Source organism: Heterodontus francisci, chromosome 4, assembly GCF_036365525.1.
Source record: "Heterodontus francisci isolate sHetFra1 chromosome 4, sHetFra1.hap1, whole genome shotgun sequence".
Lineage (NCBI taxonomy): Eukaryota > Metazoa > Chordata > Chondrichthyes > Heterodontiformes > Heterodontidae > Heterodontus > Heterodontus francisci.
In genome coordinates, this window is record NC_090374.1 from 40,419,425 (window position 1) to 40,440,650 (window position 21,226).

The window sequence follows — 21,226 nt, forward strand, 5'->3', positions numbered from 1 at the left end:
TGGAGTACCGTGTCCAATTCTGGACCCCACAGTTTAGGAAGGATGTGAAGACTTGAGAGGATACAGAAAAGATTTATGAGAATCTGGGGTTGTTCTTCTTAAAGAGACGGTTGAGAGGAGATTTGATAGAGGTGTTCAAAATCATGAGGGGACTGCACAGAGTAGATAGGGAGAAACTATACTCATTGGCGCAAGAGTCGAAAACCAGAGGACACTGATTTAAAGCGTTAGGCAAAAGAACAAAAGGCGACATGAGGAAAAGTATTTTTACGCAGCTAGTGATTGGAATGCACTGCTTGGAAGGGTGATGGAGGCAGATTCAATTGTGACTTTCAAAGGGAAATTGGATAAGCACTTGAAGAGAAAAAAAATTGCAGGGCCACGGGGAAAGAGCCCGGGAGTGGGGCTAGCTAAATTGCTCTTGCAGAGAGCCAGCACAGGTTCGACAGGACGAATATCCTCCTTCTGTGATTCTATAATGCTCCTGTGAACCGCCTTGGGCATTTTACCATGTTAAAGTTGCTATATAAATACAAGTTGTTGTTGTTGTAATCCATTATTTGAAATACTGAGCACCCATAACTGCAAATAGTTATGTGAAAGCAAGAGACAGAGTGGTTGTACACAGAAATGTCAAATAAAGACAGTTTATATCCTTATTCTCTATGGTGCTAGAAACTAGAATGATGCGTGCCTTGTACAAAAGTCAGCCAGCAAACATGAACATGGGATTGTTCTTGGACACCTCACCTCTACTGCCTTTAAAGAAACAAGTTCGACTCCGCGACTAATTCCTCGTTCTTTTAGGTCAGCTCCAAAAGGGTCCATGACAACGATGGTCTTAATGTCTGGAGTTTGCCCATTTTCTACATTCTGTAATACAGCTTCTGCTCTGACTGCTGTGTCACAGAATACAACCGCAATATCCGCTATGAATAAGGAGACATCTGATTAATTTCTTATTTAACTACAAGGTTAGTTAAAACTTGCAATAAGACTGTATTTTTAAAAAATATATTAGATTATGCTCCAGGGTCACACATATTGAATGATTCTTTGTGAAGTAAAGGAATGCTTCGGGCATGGAAATGTAGGCCCTCTCTGTGAACTGACAGGTGTGCCATGTGAAATTTAATTTCAACCTACCACTTTTCAATGTTGCAACAGGATAGTTCCTGTAATGGTGTTCACAATAGTTTAATCAACTTCAATTGATGGATGACTGAAAGCATAATTTTATCTTGGTAGCATTTTTAGAAACTGTTACAAAAAAATGTAAATTATAATTTCATTGCAAGTCAGCTCTGGGTCCAACACTGAAGTTGGCAAATGTTTTCAAGTTATTAAGGGGAACTGGTGGAGTGGATGGAGAGAGACTATTTCTGCTGGTTGGGGAGTCTAGGACTGGGGGGCATAGTTTAAAAATTAGAGCCAGACTTTTCAAGAGTGAAGTTAGGAAACACTTTTATCTGCAAGGGCTGGTAGAAGTTTGGAACTCTCTTCTACAAATGGCAATTGATGCCAAGTTGATTGTTAATTTTATCTCTAAGATTAATAGATTTTTGTTAAACAAAGGTATTGAGGAATATAGGACAATGACAGGAACATGAATTTAGGTTGCGGAACAGCTATGGTCTCACTGAATGGCGGAAAAGGCTCGAGGGGCTAAATGGTCTACTTCTGTTCCTATGCTCTTAAGTGGGGAACTCTGCACTTGGCAGTGGCACGTCATTCCAGACTCTTCTGAAACCCAGCTACCGATTGTGGTCATTCGCAATATACATAACATCTTCAAACAAAAACAGATTTTTTTTATTTTATACATATATAATATATATGTTAAAGTGAAATGTAGAGAAAGGCATGGTGAAATTCAATGTTACATATATGCAACTGCAAGAACAGGAGGAAAGGGTCCCACGAGTCCTTTGAACCCATGCAAGGGTATCTCAAGTTCATCACTTGTGGTAAATTTGACAATCATACTGAAACTTCAATGGGATAAGTGTAATGTAGTATGGCCTAAAAATAATCCTTTCTTCTCTTCCCTGATAAAAGAAGTATTTGCATTTATATAGAGCCTTCCAGGACCACCAGATGTCTTAAATGACTTTACAGCCAATGAAATACTTTTGAAGTGTAGTCACTGTTATAATGTAGCAAACACAGCAGACAATTTGTACACAGAAAGCTCCCACAAACAGCAATGCGATAATGACCAGCTAATATGTTTTTGCGATGTTGATTGAGGGACAAATATTGGCCAGAGCACTGGGGTCAATGCCCCTGCTCTTCTCCAAAATAGTGCCATGGGTTCTTTTACGTCCACCGGACGGAGGGAGACAGGGCCTCAGTTTAATGTCTCACACAAAAGACGGCACACAGCAGCATTCCCTCAGTACTGCATTGGAATGTCAGCCTTGATTTTTGTGAAGTCCCGGAGTGAGACTTCAGCTCTCAACATTAAGACTCAGAGGCGGGTGTGCTACCTACTGAGCTATGATGACATGCTAAAGTTCATTCCTGTCATAACTTCTCGCTCAATGTGGCTTCTGGAACCAGGCAGTGGCTATTATTGATCAGCAGTTATAAGTGTTTGACTTTAATCGCTTTTACAGATGCTTATTTGCTGTCCCTGCTTACATGTAGATGTCTTTAAAATTATGATGGGATTTGATAGAGACTTGGAGAGAAACTTCTTTACTGAGAGTAGTGAGAATGTGGAACTTGCTATCACAAGGGGTAGTTGAGGCAAAGTATAGATGTATTTAAACTGAACCAGATTAACTACATGAGGGAGAAAACAATAGCTGATGGCGCTAGGTGGGTGTCGTAGGGAGGGAGGAGGCTCATGTGGAGTACATTTTTGACTTTTTTTTCAAAGGATGTGGGTGTCGCTGGCATTTGTTGCCCATCCCTAATTGCCCTCGAGAAGGTGGTGGTGAGCTACCTTCTCAAACCACTGAAGTCCATCTGGTGTGGGTACACACACAGTTCTGTTAGGGAGGAAGTTCCAGGATTCTGATCCAGCGACAGTGAAGGAATGGTGATATGTTTCCAAGTCAGGATGGTACGTGGCTTAGCAGGGAACTTGCAGATGGTGATGCTCCCAAACGTCTGCAGCCCTTGTTCTTCTAGATGGATGAGGTCGCGGGTTTGGAAGGTGCTGTCGAAGGAGGACTGGTGAGTTGCTGCAGTGCATCTTGTAGATGGTACACACTGCTGCCATTGCTCATCGATGGTTGAGGGAATAAATGTTTAAGGTGGTAAATGGAGTGCCGATCAAGCAGGCTGCTTTGTCCTGGTTGGTGTCGAGCTTCCTGAGTGTTGTTGGAATCGCACTTATCTGGGCAAGTGGAGAGTATTCCATCACACTCCTGACTTGTGCCTTGTAGATGGTGGACAGGCTTTGGGGAGTCAGGCGATGAGTTACTTGCCACAGAATTCCCAGCATCTGACCTGCTCTTGTAGCCACAGTATTTATGTGGCTACTGCAGTTCAGTTTCTGGTCAATGGTAACCCCGAGGATGTTGAAAGTGGGGGATTCAACGATGGCAATGCTACTGAAAGGTTAGATTCTCTCTTGTTGGAGATGGTCATTGTCTGGTACTTTTGTGGTGCGAATGTCACTTGCCATTTATCAGTGTGAATGTTGTCCAGCTCTTGCTATATATGGACATAGGAACAGGAGTAGGCCATTCAGCCTGTTCTGTCATTAATATGAGCATGGCTGATCATACACTTCAATGCCTTTTTCCCGACACTATCCCCATATCCTTTCATATCACTGGTATTTAGAAATCTGTCAATCTCTGCTTTAAACATACTCAATGACTGAGCTTCCACAGCCCTCTGGGGTAAAGCACTCCAAAGATTCACAACCCTCTGAGTAAAGAAATTTCTCCTTATCTTTGTCCTAAGTGGCTCCCCCCTTATTTTGAAATTGTGTCCCCTGGTTCTAGACTCCCCAACCAGCTGAAACATCTTACCTGCATCTACCCGTCTAACCCTTTAAGTATTTTGTAGATTTCAATGAGATCACCTCTCATTCTTTGAAACGCTATGAGAATACAGGCCCAGTTTCCCTAATCTCTCTTCATAGGACAGTCCTGCCTTGCCGGGAACAAATCTGGTGAACATTCGTTACACTCCCTCTATGGCAATAATATCCTTCCTAAGGTAAGGAGACCCAAACTGCACACAGTACTCCAGGTGCGGTCTAACCAAGTTTCTATACAATTGAAGCAAGATTTCACTGCTCCTGTACTCAAATCCTCTTGCGATAAAGTATAATATACCATTAGCCTTCTTAATTGCTTGCTGTACCTGCATGTTAGCTTTCAGTGACTTTTGACGAGGACACCCAGGTCCCTTTGTACATCTACACTTTTTAATCTCTTACCATTTAAGAAATACTCCGCACATTTATTCCTCCTACCAAAATGGATAACCTCACATTTTTCCACATTAAATTCCATCAGCCACATTGTTGCCCACTCACCAATTCTGTCCAAATCCCCTTGAAGCCACTTTGCATCTTCCTCACAACACACATTCCCACCCAGTTTTGTGTCATCTGTGAACTTGGAAATATTACATTTGGTCCCCACATCCAAATCATTGACATATATTGGGGCCCAAGTACTGACCCTTGTGGTACCCCATTAGTCACAGCCTGCCAACACGAGAATGACCCGTTTATTCCTACTCTCTGTTTTCTGCCCATTAACTAATCCTTAATCCATGTCAGTTTATTACCTCCTATCCCATGTGCTTTAATTTTGCTAATCAACCACCTGTGGGGGACTTTATCAAAAGCCTTCTGAAAATCTAAGTATACTCAGTCCACCGACTCCCTTTTATCCATTCTGTTAGTAGCATGCCCAAAAAACTCCAACATATTTGTCAAACATGACTTCCCATTCATAAATCCATGTTGACTTTTATCCAAGTGTCCATTTATCACATCCTTTAGAACAGATTCTAACATTTTCCCAACTACTGAGATAAGGCTAACAGGTCTGTAATTCCCTGTTTTCTCTTTCTATCCCTTCTTAAATAGTGGGGTGACATTTGCTACCTTCCAATCTGCAGGAACCATTCCAGAATCATAGAATTTTGGAAGATGATCACCAATACATCCACTATCTCCATAGCTACCTCTTTCAACACACTGGGATGTAGAATATCGGATCCTGGGGACTTATCAACCTTCAGCCCCATTAATTTCTCTAATACAACCTTCTTACTTGTACTAATTTCCTTCAATTCCTCATTCCCCGTAGTCCCTTGGATCTCTAATTCTGGGAGATTTCTTGTACCTTCCTCAGTGAAAACAAAGTAATCATTTAGCTTCTCTGCCATTTCTCTATCCCCCATTATAAATTATCCTGACTCTGTCTGTAATGGACCCACATTTGTCTTATTCAAACGTTTCCTTTTTACGTACCTATAGAAGCTTTTACAGTCCATTTTTATGTTTTTTACTAGTTTACATTTATATTCTATGCTTCCTTTATCAGTTTCTTGGTCCTCCTTTGCTGTATTCTAAAATCCTCCCAATCCTCAGGTTTACTACTATTTCTGACAATTTTCTAGGCCTTTTCTTTTAATCTTATACAATCCTTAACTTCCTTTGTTAACCACAGTTGACTGCCTTTACTTTTGGGGTTTTTGTGCCTTGAAGGAATGTACAGTTGCTGTAAACTATGCAATATTTCTTTAAAGACAATCCATTGCCCATGTACTGTCATACCTTTTAATGTATTTTCCCAATCCAGCTCAGCCAATTTGCTCCTCATACCTTCGTAATTTCCTTTGTTCAAATTTAACACCCTGGCTTCTGGAACTTCCACCCAGAGGGCCACAAAAATATACTGTAGTTTGAAACATTATTTTGTGTGGTGAGATTTCTTTATGCACAGAATTGAAGCATGCAGCGAGAAGTAATTGGGGCAGAGACTGTTGCATTAAGGTAAAATTGCACAAATATTTGACACACACACACATACACACACACAAAGCTATAGGGAAAGGAGAGGGAAGTGGGATTTAGTTCCAACTTGTTATAGCATAGTTCTGGCAGACATGAATGCACCAAATGGGCTTATGCTGTAGAAAGAGTCAAAAATGAAAAATGTGAAGGAAAAAAAATATGGAGAAGTGCAACAAATTAATTTAACTTATTTGTTAAAACAAAACATACCTTTGTTTAAGATAAAGGAAATAGCTTCAGCTCCCAATGTGTCATACAATGGCACCACCACCATGGAGTAGGTATAACAGGCCTGTTCAATAATAACCCACTGAAGTGGGTGGGAGAATGTTTAACATTTTGAAACACATGCTCAGCTACATTAACATTCAGCTGACTGATTATACAGTTAGATCACAGAATGAGAGGTCAATTTAACAATTTCGCCATAAAAACGAAAAAAGTGCCCGAGTTTCAATATATTTGCAAGTCATTCAGCTAATTCTCATTGGTCAAGTAGAACGTGGAAGATCATTTTCATGCAGAAGGCAACTGCAATCTGGATTCTCCCAATTAAAATTATATCTGCGGTACAACACTGCACCTTGAGAATTTGTTGGGATAAATTTCATGCAGATCAAGGGAAAATGTTAATATTGTGGAATAATTATTCTGCATAATGTATTTAGGAAATGTAGGAGCAACTATGTTTGGGGCACAATCACTTAACATTATCACCTCACCAGCTATTCACCCGTCTTCCCCTGGACTGACCATCTGCACTGTATCCAAGTAAGATGGACAGTAGATGTGTGCTGATTAAAATGGCCAACCTTGTACAGAAAATGAGGCTACCACATTTAGCCCACCCAGTCTCATGAGAGTTTTTAAATCATTCATGGGATGTGGCCATTGCTGGCTAGGACAGTATTTATTGCCCATCCCTAATTCCCCTTGAGCCGCATTCTTGAACCGCTGCAATGGCATGCGGTGAGAAAACAAGGTGGGTTTCCTGCAGAAAGGTTACATCTGCTTGCTCTTTTTTGTTTTATCCTTTTGCTTAGATGGTTGAACGCCAGAATGTTCAAGAATATTAGTTCGCTATCAGCCATAAAGAAAAGGAAATGCAAGTTATTGCATTTGGAAGGGTATGAGTGGAGCCGCATGGAGTGGTCAATTGATCTTGGTCTGACCCCAGGTCTCATCTTGTAGGGAAGGGAGAACGAGAACAAGAGGAAGAGGTCTGCTGGCTTTCAAACATCAGCTTTTCTCTTTCAGAACAGAAACCCTTTTTTCACTTTAGGCCCATGTGGGTCAGCTCATTGTATATGCAATCAGCCAGAGACAGATTTTTTTAAAATAGGCAGCTGGCAGATTTCCATGCAGTATTTTCTTGTGAAGCTTGGATATATAAAGCTACCACCTCTGCATGCTGATAGGCAACACCCAGGATGGGAAACCTAACACCAGGCATTGCAAGAACAGAAATTAAAGAGCATGCAAGTATATTTCAATGTCACATGCCAAGGGCATGATAATTGTTCAATATATTTTTGATTCACAAATGACCAAAATGCTATATATTTGTCTTGACTGTGAGAAAAAAACATAAGCTCCAAAAAAAAACTCACCTCTGGTCTGTTTTGCGCAAATATTCCTATAAATTGATCATTTCCTGGTCTGTACCCTCGAGTGAATAATCCTGAACCCACAAATTCTGCCCTGTTTATAACCTAAAAGACAAGGTGAGGAACATGAATGCAAATATAACCATCTCATTTTCATGTTCAGTAATGTAACATAGAGAAAAGAAAAATTACTTCAGTAAGATCCAATTCCCCAAAAACATCATGATCTCAATATAGTTTATAGTTTAGTCTATTATCCCAGGTTTCAATTATTTTTATTTTATGTGGTTAGATGCAGAGATTTGTATGCAAAGTGGAATTCACAAAGTATACAAGCTAAGATTTAGATTTTAAAATCAATCTCATTAATATAAATGAAATTGAGAATACCTAAATTATTGAAAGAATAAAAAGGCTGCAAGTAAATGATAACTTCAATGATCATTTCAACAATTTATCCAGACAACAAATCTGATACCAATAAAGCTAAACAAATACCAGAATATAATTTGAAGACTTTTGGTTACAAACCAAAATTGGGACACAGACATTTTATGGATCATTGAAACTACATCCTCCCTACCTCTGTAATCGCCTCCATCCTTATAACTCTCTGCGATCTCTGTACTCCACCAATTCTGGCCTTTTGCACATCCTCGATTTCCATCGCCCACCATTAGCAGCCTTCAACTGCCTAGACTCCCAACAGCTGCAATTCTCTCCTTACACCTCTCCGCCTCTCTTACCTCCTTTACAACGCTCCTTAAAACCTACCTCTTTGACCAAGCTTCTGGTCACCTGTCCTAATATCTCTTTGTGGCTTGGTGTCAAATTTTGTTTGATAACACCCCAGTGAAGCACCTTGGGATGCTTTATTCGTTAAAGGAGGGACATGAATTCAAATTGTTGTTATTGCTTTAGTATGGAGACCAATAATGCGCACGGTACTCTAACTGAGGACTTAACGTTTTATATAGGTTCTTTGTTACTTCTTTTATATTCTATATCACTTGTGATAAAACCTGGATGGACTGTGGCAGCGGTGGAGGGGGGCAATGTTACAAAGGTGGAAGGATGCAGTCTGTGATGGAGAAAACTAGATGGTTAGAACCTCAACTCAAAGCAGAGGTTGCAAATCATTCTTCCCAATGTTTAACTGGAGGAAATTGAAGGTAATCCAAAAATGGCTATCAGACAAGCAATCTTACAGCACAAAGGCAGTGGAGGGGTCAGGAGAGGTAGAGCTGGGCGTCGTCAGAGTAGATACAGAAGCTGACTCCATGTTTTTCAATGGTGTCACCAAGGAGCAGCATAAAGATAAAGAAGAAGGCGGCCAAGGATAGATCCTTGAGAGACTCTAGAAGTAATGGTGCCGGGATGCTGAGAGAAACCATTTCTGAGATGCTGTGGTAAAGAGTGATTAAAAGTGGAACCAAGTATGATGGACAGTAAAAGGGATGCACTGGAGGAGGATGTGTCGGATTTAAAACAAACTGACACCAGAATTCATTTTTCTCGCACAAGTTCTCTGATGGATCAACAACAGTTCACCTCCAATGTTATCGTAAATGTGAAGTATGGCCCACAGTCCACAGATTTCTTCAGGTTTTTTGAAACAAACAACACCTGCAAAAAGTTTTCAGACTCTGCAATTCCACATATTCAATAATATCCTTGTAGGATAAAGAATAAATGGTTACTTACTTCTTGGTAGGATATCCACTGGTAAGGCTGACCTGGCTTTCTGAAACCCAAACAGGGACCATTACCTTACAAAAAAAACAAAAAGCAAAATTTAACTCTTTGCATATAAAAGATCCTCACCCACCTTGTCCTTTAAAAATGATTCACAGCAAATTTCAAGTGTTAAACAATAAGTTCATCCATATTGCTATTCCACAAGCATAATTTTTGCTTGAAAAATCATTTGGGACATTTTACGCTGTTAAAGTGCTACATAAATGCAAGTGGGGTTGTATATTAACTTCAAGGCCTAGTTGCACTCTCTCTGTCACACACAATATGCACACAAGCAGCTCATTAGCTCTGTTTGACAACCACCTTCAAACAGACATCAAGAGAATCTAGTCTGCACCTGAAGGCACTTCATGGATTATCTTCTCATCAGCGTGACAAATCTGCACCATTAGTATTGGAATCACACAATGATGAGATGAATAATATGGAATCATAGAACATTACACCACAAAAATAGGACATTCAGCCCAGCGAGTCTGCATCCTCTTCTCCCCTCACATGCCGTCTAACCCACTCTACAAGTTTGCTCCACTTTCCTTTTAAATATACATCTTTTTCAAGAAACAACCCTAATTCCCTTTCAAAAGAATTTATGAGCTCTGCCTCAACGACAGTTTGCAGCAGAGAATTCCACATTGTAACAATGCTCTTTGTAAAGAAACTTTTGATAATCTCCCTTTTAGTGCTTTGTGATTACCATAAATTTGAGCCCTCTTACTACTAGTGGAGACCATCACTATTTACCTCGTCATTCACAATCTTGAAGAATCCATAACATTCTCCGCTCAAGTGAAAAAAAAGTTTCTCTCCAGAACTTTCTCCCTTCTCTGGTAACATTTTGGTGAATCGACAGTGGACTTTTTCCATTGCTTGTACATCTTCCCTATAATGATGTGCCCAAAACTGTACACAATACTCCAACTGTCACCAAACCAAGTTATTGCAGGAATTCAACATTGCATTCTTCAAATGAAGAGCAAACCAGTGAGCTGGTAACGGAGTATGGGGGAAAAAGAGAACAGGGTAGGTGGGGCAGTGGGTTGGAATAAAGAAAAGGTAGCATTGCCATAATGGGACTTGAACTAGACTGGGGATTCGACGACGAATTTGGATAAGTCATTCAGAAAATGTAGGTATTGGGACCACTGTTCTAGTGATTATATATTAATGATCTTGACGTGGGCACACAGGGCATACTGTCAAAGTCTGCAGATGACACGAAACTCAGAAATGCAGTTTAACAATGAGGAGGATAGTAATAGACTTCAGGAGGACATAAACAGATTGGTGAAGTGGGCAGATACATGGCAGATGAAAGTTAATGCACAGAAGGGTGAAGATTTTGGTAGGAAGAATGAGGCAGCGCAATATAAACTAAAAGGTACAATTTTAAAGGGGTGCAGGAACAGAGAGACTTGGGGGTATAGGTACACAAAAGCTTTGATGGTGGCAGGACAAGTTGACAAGGCTGTTTTAAAAAAGCATACAAGATCCATGGCTTTATTAATAAAAAGCATGGAGTATAAAAGCAAGAAAGTTATGGTAAACATTTATAAAACACTGATTAAACCTCAGCTGCAGTACTACATTCAATTTTACGCACCATGCTTCAGGAAGGCCTTGCAGAGGATGCAGAAGAAATTTATTGAATGGTGCCAGGGATGAGGGACTTCAGTTACTTGGAGACACCAATTGCACAGATTTTTCATATCCACTCATTGATTGGAAAGAGAATAAGCATTGAAAAAAAAGAACCGAAATGTGTACACAGCTCCTTATTAAGCACTATGTTTGCATGCCTAAAAAGGGAGTGTGATGGAATACTCACCACTTGCCTGGATGAGTGCAGCTCCAACAACACTCAAGAAGCTCGACAACATTCAGAACAAAGCAGCCCACTTGATCCACCCCATCCACCACCTTAAACATTCACTCCCTCCATCACGAGCACACACTGGCAACAGCTCGTACCACCTAAAAGATGCACTGCAGCAACTCACCAAGGTTCGTTCGATAGCACCTTATTTATATTTAGAGATACAGCACTGAAACAGGCCCTTCGGCCCACCGAGTCTGTGCCGACCAACAACCACCCATTTATACTAACCCTACAGTAATCCCATATTCCCTATCACCTCCCTACACTAGGGGCAATTTACAACAGCCAATTTACCTATCACCTGCAAGTCTTTTGGATGTGGGAGGAAACCGGAGCACCCGGTGAAAACCCACGCAGACACAGGGAGAACTTGCAAACTCCGCACAGGCAGTACCCAGAATCGCACCTGGGTCCCTGGAGCTGTGAGGCTGCGGTGCTAACCACTGCGCCGCAACCTCTACCACAGAGAAGGACAAGAGCAGCGAATGCATAGGAACACTACCACCTGCAAGTTCCCCTCCAAGTAACGCACCACCTTGACTTGGAAATATGTTGTCGTTCCTTCATTGTTACTGGATCAAAATCCTGGAACTCCCTCCTAACAGCAGTGTGTGTGCACCTACACTACATGAAATGCAGCGGTTCAAAAAGGTGGCTCACCACCATCTTCAAGAGCAATGAGGGGTGGGCAATAAATGCTGGCTTTGCCACCAACGCTCACATCCCATGAACAAATAAACAAAAACAAAAGGTGTTGCTAGATCTAGTTATCAGTAATGAAATTGATCTGGTACAGTAACCAGATGTAGATGAGCACCTGGGGTGTGTGACCATAATATAAGCTTTTATAGTCTAAATAGAAAGGGGAAAATTTAGTTCAAAAACGAGGACATCAGATTGGAATAGGGTAGATTTTACAGCTTCATCTTAAATTGCAGTTGCAAAAATAAACTGGATTGCTCTTAAAACATAAGTAGTAGGAGCAGGAGTAGACCATACGATCCCTTGAGTCTAAAGGCCTGCTACCCAACCCGAACCCGACAACATGTGTCGGGTTTGGGTTGGGTCGCACATCTGGGCTCGAGTCGGGTTGGGCCAGATCAGACACGCTCGATCACCACCTCAGGTAAGTGACTCTAAAGTTAACTTACTTTTTGGACTTTAAAGGTAGTTTTGTTACAGTTATTTTAAGCTTGTGCAGGTAAGGAACAAAGTGAAAAACTGAAGGTAAGTTAACTGATGGTCGGGTCGGGCCGGGTTGGGGGGCAGGAAAAAATGGAAGGACTCGAGCCGGGTCGGGCTCGGGGTCGGATGGGGTTCTGTTGGGCTCAGGTCGGGTCTCATGTGCAGACCCGAGCAGGCCTGGACTCGAGCCCGCTGCGCCATCCAATACGACCATGGCTGATCTTCTGCCTCTACTCCACTTTCCCACCTACTCCCCATATCCCTTGATTCCCTGAGTGAGCAAGGATTTGCCGATCTCAGCCTGAAATATACTCAATGATGGAGCATCCACAACCCTCTGGGGTGGAGAATTCCAAATCTTTTCATTCCCTTCTACAAAAAAAAAGGGTATTCTGCACTGCAGGTTCCTTCGTAGTTCTCACCATTCCTTCGCCATCAAGGCAGGCAAACATACTCCTCCCACAGCTCAGTCAGTGGTGTACTGTAGCCAGTTAGCAAAATTTCATGTGCAATCTACTTGAGGAAAAAGGCTTCATCTCTACTGCACACATCAAAACTGGACATGATGAAAATGACTACTGATAATTGGAATTTTGCTATAGTTATATCTCTGCTGCAAAATATGGACTTCCACTGTTATCACCCAAAGAATAGCATATTAGGAAATACTTACCCGATACAATCCAACCCCTTCTTAACACATCATACAGTGTTTTTACGTCCAGATAGTAGAAAGTCATCAGCTCATCACTTTCAAGTAGCACACTTCTCCGAGCATACTCACCACCCTGAAATACATCAATCATTAGAAGCAATTAAAAAAATTCAGTATATGCCCAAATGGTACTATTATAAAACCACATTTAAAAACAAAGTTACAGTGAGCCATTATTTTTGGGTTGATTTCTAGAAGTTTCAGATTGGAGAATGATTATAGAATGACAGCATCTAACAGCATAGAAGCTCATCCTGCCTGTGGCAGCTCTTTGATAGATCTATTTAATTAGTCCCACTAACCTGCTCTTGCCCCATAGCTCACAGATTTTCCTTTATCATGCATATTGACTAAGGTCAGAACATGTGGAGTCAGGGGATAAGTAGCAGAATTGACTGCAAGCTTGTTACAAAACAGAAAACAGAGAGAAGGGATTAAAGATAGTTTCTCAATTGAAAATGGGGGGAAGTGATGTTCCACAAGGATCACCGTTGGGACCATTGATGTTCAACATTTACATAAACTATTTGGACTCAGGAATTGGAAGTACTATTTAAAAATCTGCAGATGACACCAAATTGAGAGGTGTAGCTAACACAGAGGATGACTGCAAAAAAATGCCAGAAGACATTAACAAACTCACAGAATGGGCGTGTAATATGGCCATTAAAATAAAAGCAAACAAACTCTGATTCATTTCTAGGCAGACAGAATTGAAAAGCAGAGAAGTTATGATAAACTTGTAAAGAACCTCGGTTAGACCACACTTGGAGTACTCTACACAGATCTGGAGCAGGACTTTGGGTTTTGAGTTGGGACCAAGACATCGGAGTCAAATGGGGGTCCTGACCCCATGCTGTGTTGGGAGCAGTCAACTGGCAGTGATATTCCCTGAATTGGCCAATTATGGCCAGTGGGTATGTTCACTGGAGGGTGAGCCTCTCCACAGGGCAGTAGTATTAGCAGCATCACTGGAAGCCCAGCACCGGAGACCCAAACCCAAGGTACGCGAGGCAGAGTTGCCAGGACCAGTCCAGCAGGCCCCAGCAATGGGGGGAGGGAGGGTGGACGTTGAGTGCAGAGTAGGGGGTTTCAGGGAAGTGGATTGTTTTCAGCTGGGGTCCTCTGTGGGCCACAGATTGCCCTCTATGACACGTGGAGACAAGGATTTAGACTGAAGATCTAGTGGTCATTATAAATGAAGCTGCAAATTATCCCCAACTCTCAATCAATTTTTGGAGCGGAAAAGGATGTCAAAGCAGAGTTTGCAATATTGGGGATTTTAGAAATTATTTAAGGGCAATAGTGGCAATTAAGGTACATGATTTATCTTTGTGGGCAGTGCTCTGTTCACACTCTAAATCAAATCCATTTCACGGCCTAGGAGCTCACATTAACAAATCTTTGAAGGCAGCAGAACAAGTTGATATGCTGTTAAAAAATCATACGAAATCCTGGACTTTATTCATAAAGGCATCGAGCACAAAAACAAGGAAATTATGGTGAACCTTTATTAATGATTGGTTAGGCCTCAGCTAGATTATTGCATCCAAATCTGTGGACCACACTTTAGAAAGAATGTCAAGGCCTTGGAGAGGGTGTCGAGGAGATTTACTAGACCAAGGAAGAGGGACTTCAGCGAGATGGAGAGGCTGGAGAAAATGGGATTGTTCTCCTTGGAGCAGAGGAGGTTAAGGCAAGATTGAATAGAGGCATTCATGGAGGGTTTTTATAGAGTAAGTAAGATGAAATAGTTTCTAGTGGCAGAAGGGTCAGTAACCAGAGGGCAAACAATTAGGAAAAGAACCAGAGGAGAGATGAGGAATTCATTTATTTTTACATGCAGTGAGTGGTAATGATCGGGAATGCACAGCTAAACAGGTGATGGAAGCAGATTCAATAGTCACTTCCAAAAGGGAATTGGATAAATCAGGGGCTCTCAACGTTTTTGCTCATGGGACCCTCCCTTCCATGTTATGAAAATTCCATGAATCCCTGTAACAAAAGTTCTTTTCTGTATAAAATTAATTACACAATTAAACATATGTATTTATTGTTTTACTTAATGTGAAACTTGTTGCTGGTACTGTGCAACAACTGTGTCAAGCCGTGAATGTATCTTTGGAATCTCCAGATGTACCCTAGCCCGTCCAGCCACATACCACATTCTCCTTCAACATGCAGGACCTCCATTGCTGTGTAGGGCCCCTCTGATCCACCCCTGGATCCGTTCACCCTCTGGCTATCTTGTTAGAGAGAGGAAAACCCATCCGGCCCAGGTTCATCCAGATCCATGTTATTGTCCGTTTCATCTCCCATATCTTGCTGGCGTCTTCCTCCATTTTCTCACACATACTTCCTTCACAGATGTCCATCGTTGCATGGTCATTATTTATTTTCTTTCTTGAAACCAAGCCATGTGGTCATCCACTCATGATGCTGACGTTGAGAATAGGCGGAAACGCGATGACAATGGGCTAAACTTTTCGCAGACTGCTTGAAACCTTTTCCTGCACCCCTAAGGGAGTCGCAAACCCCTAGGGGATCATAGAACCCCTGGTTGAGAACCCCAGATTATAATTACTTGAAAAGGAAAAGTTTGCAGAGCTATGGGGAAAGAGTAAGGGAGCGGGACTAATTGAACAGCTCTTTCAGAGAGCTGGCACGGACACAACGGGTCAACTGGAAAGCACAATACTGGACTGTGCAGAAGTCAATCTCTGATAATTCCAGAGGTCTAGTGAGAGCAATGCTCATGTGAAGCCAGCTAATTCATTCATACCAGCTGCAAATAGCTTTTGAAGGAAATAACCCTTGACATAAGACAACAGGCAGGCAGGCTGCAGAACAGGTCCCACAGTAAAGCAAGTTTCAAAAAGAATGATATATATATATATATATATATATATATATATATATATATATATAAAAAACTTATTGGAGGACAAACACGAAATAAACACACCTGTAACTGTGATGCTCAGGAATTACCTGCTTATTTTAAAACAATTAACCTCAAGCTCATGCACAGCCAACAGCAAGCGAAAGAATTTGTAACTGATTGCTTTTTAAAATTCTTTCATGGGATGTGGGCGGTGCTGGCCAGGCTAGCATTTGTTACCCATACCTAACTGCCCTTGGGTTGGTGGTGGGGAGCTGCTTTCTTGAACCGCTGCAGTCCTTGTGGTGTAGGTACACCCACAGTGCTGTTAGGGAGGGTGTTCCAGGATTTTGATCTCGTGACAGTGAAGGAATGACGATATTGTTCCAAGTCAGGATGGTATGTTGGTAATGAAGCAATCCAATTTCCAATTTCAGTGAGAAAAACTGACTACTCTTACAAAATGCTGACAACCTGACTGACAACTGATATATAGATTCCATGTCATAATGTTACGCTGCTGGATGAAGATTATCCCTCATCAAGCACAAGCTGAGATTTATTGTTCTTTCCCAGCTTTCGACTATTGTGACCTCAGTAATTGTTGTAGTCTCCCTCACCCCTTAGATTCCATGGTGTAGCCAAATCTAATTCAAAAACACATGGAGAGCTGTGTACAGTTCTGGATGTCATATTAGTTTAGTTTAGTTTAGAGATACAGCACTGAAACAGGCCCTTCGGCCCACCGAGTCTGTGCCGACCATCAACCACCCATTTTTACTAATCCTACACTAATTCCATATTCCTACCACATCCCACCTGTCCCTATATTTCCCTACCACATACCTACACTAGGGGCAATTTACAATGGCCAATTAACCTATCAACCTGCAAGTCTTTGGCATGTGGGAGGAAACCGGAGCACCCGGAGGAAACCCACGCAGACACAGGGAGAACATGCAAACTCCACACAGGCAGTACCCAGAATTGAACCCGGGTCGCTGGAGCTGTGAGGCTGCGGTGCTAACCACTGCGCAACAGGATGTAGAGGCAATGCAGAGGGTGCAAAAAAGATTTACAAAGATGATAGCAGAACTGTGAGGTTGTATTTATCAAGGAAGTACAAACAGGCTGGATGTCTTCGAACAAGTATTTTGTAATTGTCTTCACAGTAGAAGACACAAGAAGCATCCCAAGAATAGCAGAAAATCAAGAGGCAAAAGGAAGAGAGGAACTTAAAACAAATCACTATCACTAGAAAAAAAGTGCCGGGAAAACTAATGGTACTAAAGGCTAACAAGTCACCTGGACCTGATGCCTGCATCCTAGGGTCTTAAAAGAAGTGGCTGTAGAGATAGTGGATACATTAGTTGCAATCTTCCACAATTCCCTAGACTCTGGAAAGGTCCCACCATAAGAAAACTGCAAATTTAACATCTCTATTCAAGAAAGGGTCGGTGGGGGGGGGGGGGGAGGGGGGCGGTGATGACAAAAAGCAGAAAACTATAGGCCACAGTTAGCTTAACGTGTCATTGGGAAAATGCTAGAATCCACTATTAAGGAAGTAGCAGCAAGCCATTTAGAAAATCATAATGCATTCAGGCAGAGTCACCATGATTTTATGAAAGGGAAATTGTAGAACCATAGAAAGGTTACAGCACAGAAGGCGGCCATACAGCCCCTTGTGTCTGCGCTGGCTGAAAAAATGAGTCACCCAATCTAATCCCACCTTTCAGCACCTGGTCCGTAGCCTTGCAGGTTACAGCACTTCAGGTGCAGGTCCCGGTATCTTTTAAATGAGTTGAGGGTTTCTTCCTCCACCACTGATACGGGCAGTGAATCCCAGACACCACCACCCTCTGAAGAAGTTTTTTTCTCATGTCTCCTCGACTCCTACCAATCACCTTAAATCTGTTTCTCCTGGTAAATGGCCTCTCCACTAGGGGAAACCGGTCCTTCCTGTCTAATCTATCTAGGCCCCTCATAATTTTGTACACCTCAATTAAGTCACCCCTCAGCCTCCTCTGTTCTCAGGAAAACAACTCTAGCCTATCCAATCTTTCCTCATAGCTGCAACTTTCAAGCCCCTGCAACATTCTTGTAAATCTCTGTACTCTCTCCAGAGCAATTATTTCCTTCCTGTAACATGGTGACCAGAACTGTACACAATACTCCAACTGTGGCCTAACCAGCATTTTATACAGTTCCAGCATGGTATCCCTGCTTTTGTATTCTATACCTCGGCCATTACAGGAAAGCATTTCATCTGCCTTCTTCACCACTTTATATACCCTGCCACCTTCAGGGATCTGTGGACACGCATTCCAAGGTCTCTCACTTCTTCTACCTCTCTCAATATCCTACCGTTTATTACGTATTCCCCTGCTTTGTTTCCCCTCCCCAAATGCATTACCTCACGCTTCTCTGAATTGAATTCCAATTACCACTTTTCCACCCACTTAACTAAACCATCAATTTCATTCCGGAGTCTAAAGCTATCCTCTTCACTATCAACCACACAGCCAATTTTTGTGTCATCTGCAAACTTCCCAATCACACCTCCCACATTTAAGTCCAAATCATCAATATATACCACAAACAGCAAGGGATCCAACACTGAGCCCTGTAGAACTCCACTGGAAAGGGCTTTCCATTCGCAAAAACATCCGACCACTACCCTTTGTTTCCTGTCCCTGAGCCAATTCTGGATCCAACTTGCCACATTCCCCTGTATCCCATGGGCTTTTATTTTCTGACCAGTCTGCAATGTGGGACCTTGTCAAGTACCTTACTAAATCCATGTAGACAACATCCACAGCACTACCTTCATCAATCCTCCTTGTTACTTCCTCAAAAAATTCAATTAAGTTAGTAAGACATTTTTATTAACAAATTTATTTTTGTTTTTTTTTATTTATTTAGAGATACAGCACTGAAACAGGCCCTTCGGCCCACCGAGTCTGTGCCGACCATCAACCACCCATTTATACTAATCCTACACTAATTCCATATTCCTACCACATCCCCACCTGCCCCTATATTTCCCTACCACCTACCTATACTAGGGGCAATTTATAATGGCCAATTTACCTATCGACCTGCAAGTCTTTGGCATGTGGGAAGAAACCGGAGCACCCGGAGGAAACCCACGCAGACACAGGGAGAACTTGCAAACTCCACACAGGCAGTACCCAGAATTGAACCCAGGTCGCTGGAGCTGTGAGGCTGCGGTGCTAACCACTGCGCCACTGTGCCGACTATCCTGATTAATCCATGGCTTTCTAAGTGGCAGTTTATCCTTTCTCTCAGAATTGATTCTAATAATTTGCCCACCACTGAGGTCAGTCTGACCGTCCTATAATTATTTGGCCTATCCCTCGCACCCTTTTTAAACAATGGTACAACATTCGCAGACCTCCAATCCTCTGGTACCTTGCCTGTACCTAATGAAGATTTGAAGATGATCCTCAGAGCCGCCACTATTTCCTCCCTGGCTTCCTTTAACAACCTGGGAAACAATCCGTCCGGCTATGGTGATTTATCCATTTTCAAGGATGGCAAACCCTCTCGTTCTTCCTCTCTCATTACACTCATCATATCCAATATTTCACACTCCTCTTTTACTACAATGTCTGCATCACCCCTCTCCTTTGTGAAGACAGACTCAAAAAACTCATCAAGAACTCTGCCCACATCTTCTGCACCCACACATAAGTTCCTTGTACATCTCTAATAGGCCATACCCTTTCCTTAGTTATCCTATTGCTCTTAATGTACTGATGAAACATATTTGGGTTTTCCTTGATTTTACCTGCCAATAATTTTTCTTATCCTCTCTTTGCTTACCTAATTTACTTTTTTACTTCACCCCTGCACTTTCTATACTTTTATAGGCTTTCTAAAGTGTTAAGTTTTTTATGACCGACATAAGCTTTCTTTTTCTGCTTTATCGTACCCTGTATGCTTCTAGATAACCAGAGGGCTCTAGATTTGGCAGTACCACCCTTGATCTTTGTGGGGACATGTCTACACTGTGTAGTAGTATCTCGCTTTTGAATACCTCCCACTGGTTTGCCACTGATTTTCCTTCAAGTACCCATATCCAGTCCACTTTCGCCAGATCACCTCTCAGTTTCATAAAATTTGCCTTCCCCCAATTTAGAACTTTTACTCCTGTTTTATCTTTGTCCTTTTCCACAATAATGCTAAAACTAACTGTATTATGGTCACTATCTCCAAAATGGTCACCCACTATACTTCATCCACTTGCCCAGCTGCATTTCCGAAGACTAAATCTAGAATTGCGCCCCTCTCGTTGGGCTTGTTACATATTCGCTAAAAAAGTTCTCAAATGCAGTTCAAGAAATATGTGCCCTCTGTGCCCTTGTATCCCAGTTGATATTAGGGTAGTTGAAATCCCCAACTATTATTGCCCTATTGTTTTTGCACTCAGAAATTTGCCTATATATTTGTTCTTCTATCTCCCTCTCACTATTTGGGGGTCTATAGTACACTCCTAGTAGTGTGGCTGCCCCTTTTTTATTTCTGAGCTCCACCCATATGGCTTCAAAGCGGTTATTGATTCCTTAACCAATAATGCTACATTCCCTCCATTTTTATCTCCCTCTCTAACCCGCCTGAAAACTCTATATCCAGGGATGTTGAGCTGCCATTTTTGCCCCTCTTTAAGCCAAGTTTCCGTTATAGCAATGATATCTTGCTGCCAAGTGTCTATCCATGCCCTCAGCTCATCGGTTTGATTTGCTATATTTTTGCATTTAAAGAAATACCTTTTAACACTGCCAAATTTCTGTGCTGCACACTTGTTAACTTTTGCTGCTTCTGTCTTTCGGAGTCACTCGCTAATTTTCTGCCTCTCGTTCCCTGCACTGACTTTGTCATATCTGAAACTGCCCTCAGGTTCCCATCCCCCTGCCAAACTAGTTTAAACCATCCCCAACAGCACCAGCAAACCTTCCTGCAAGGATACTCATCCCAGTCCTGTTCAGGACTACCCGGCTTGTACAGGTCCCACCTTCCCCAGAACTGGTCCCAATGTGCCAGAAATCTGAAGCCCTCCCTCCTGCACCATTTCTCCAGCCATGCATTCATCCGGTGTATTCTCCTATTTCTATATTCACTAGCACAGGGCCTTGTGAGTAATCTGGAGATTACTACCTTTGAGGTCCTGCTTGCTAATCTTTTT

The 21,226-nt window shown here is 42.0% G+C and overlaps 1 protein-coding gene across 3 annotated transcripts in view; it reads right to left on the bottom strand.

Annotated features, from left to right (window-relative positions):
• Nucleotides 1-21,226, bottom strand: part of LOC137368979 (long-chain-fatty-acid--CoA ligase 1-like) — a 199,085-nt gene that overhangs the window by 70,362 nt on the left and 107,497 nt on the right. For all 3 annotated transcript variants that reach the window (XM_068029399.1, XM_068029398.1, XM_068029400.1), the window contains exons 3-7: nt 13,098-13,212; nt 9,307-9,371; nt 7,606-7,707; nt 6,206-6,305; nt 751-929 (exon numbers count right to left, since the gene is read on the bottom strand). In XM_068029399.1, coding sequence (XP_067885500.1) covers nt 751-929; nt 6,206-6,305; nt 7,606-7,707; nt 9,307-9,371; nt 13,098-13,212 — 561 coding nt within the window. The remainder of the gene's footprint in view (nt 1-750; nt 930-6,205; nt 6,306-7,605; nt 7,708-9,306; nt 9,372-13,097; nt 13,213-21,226) is intronic.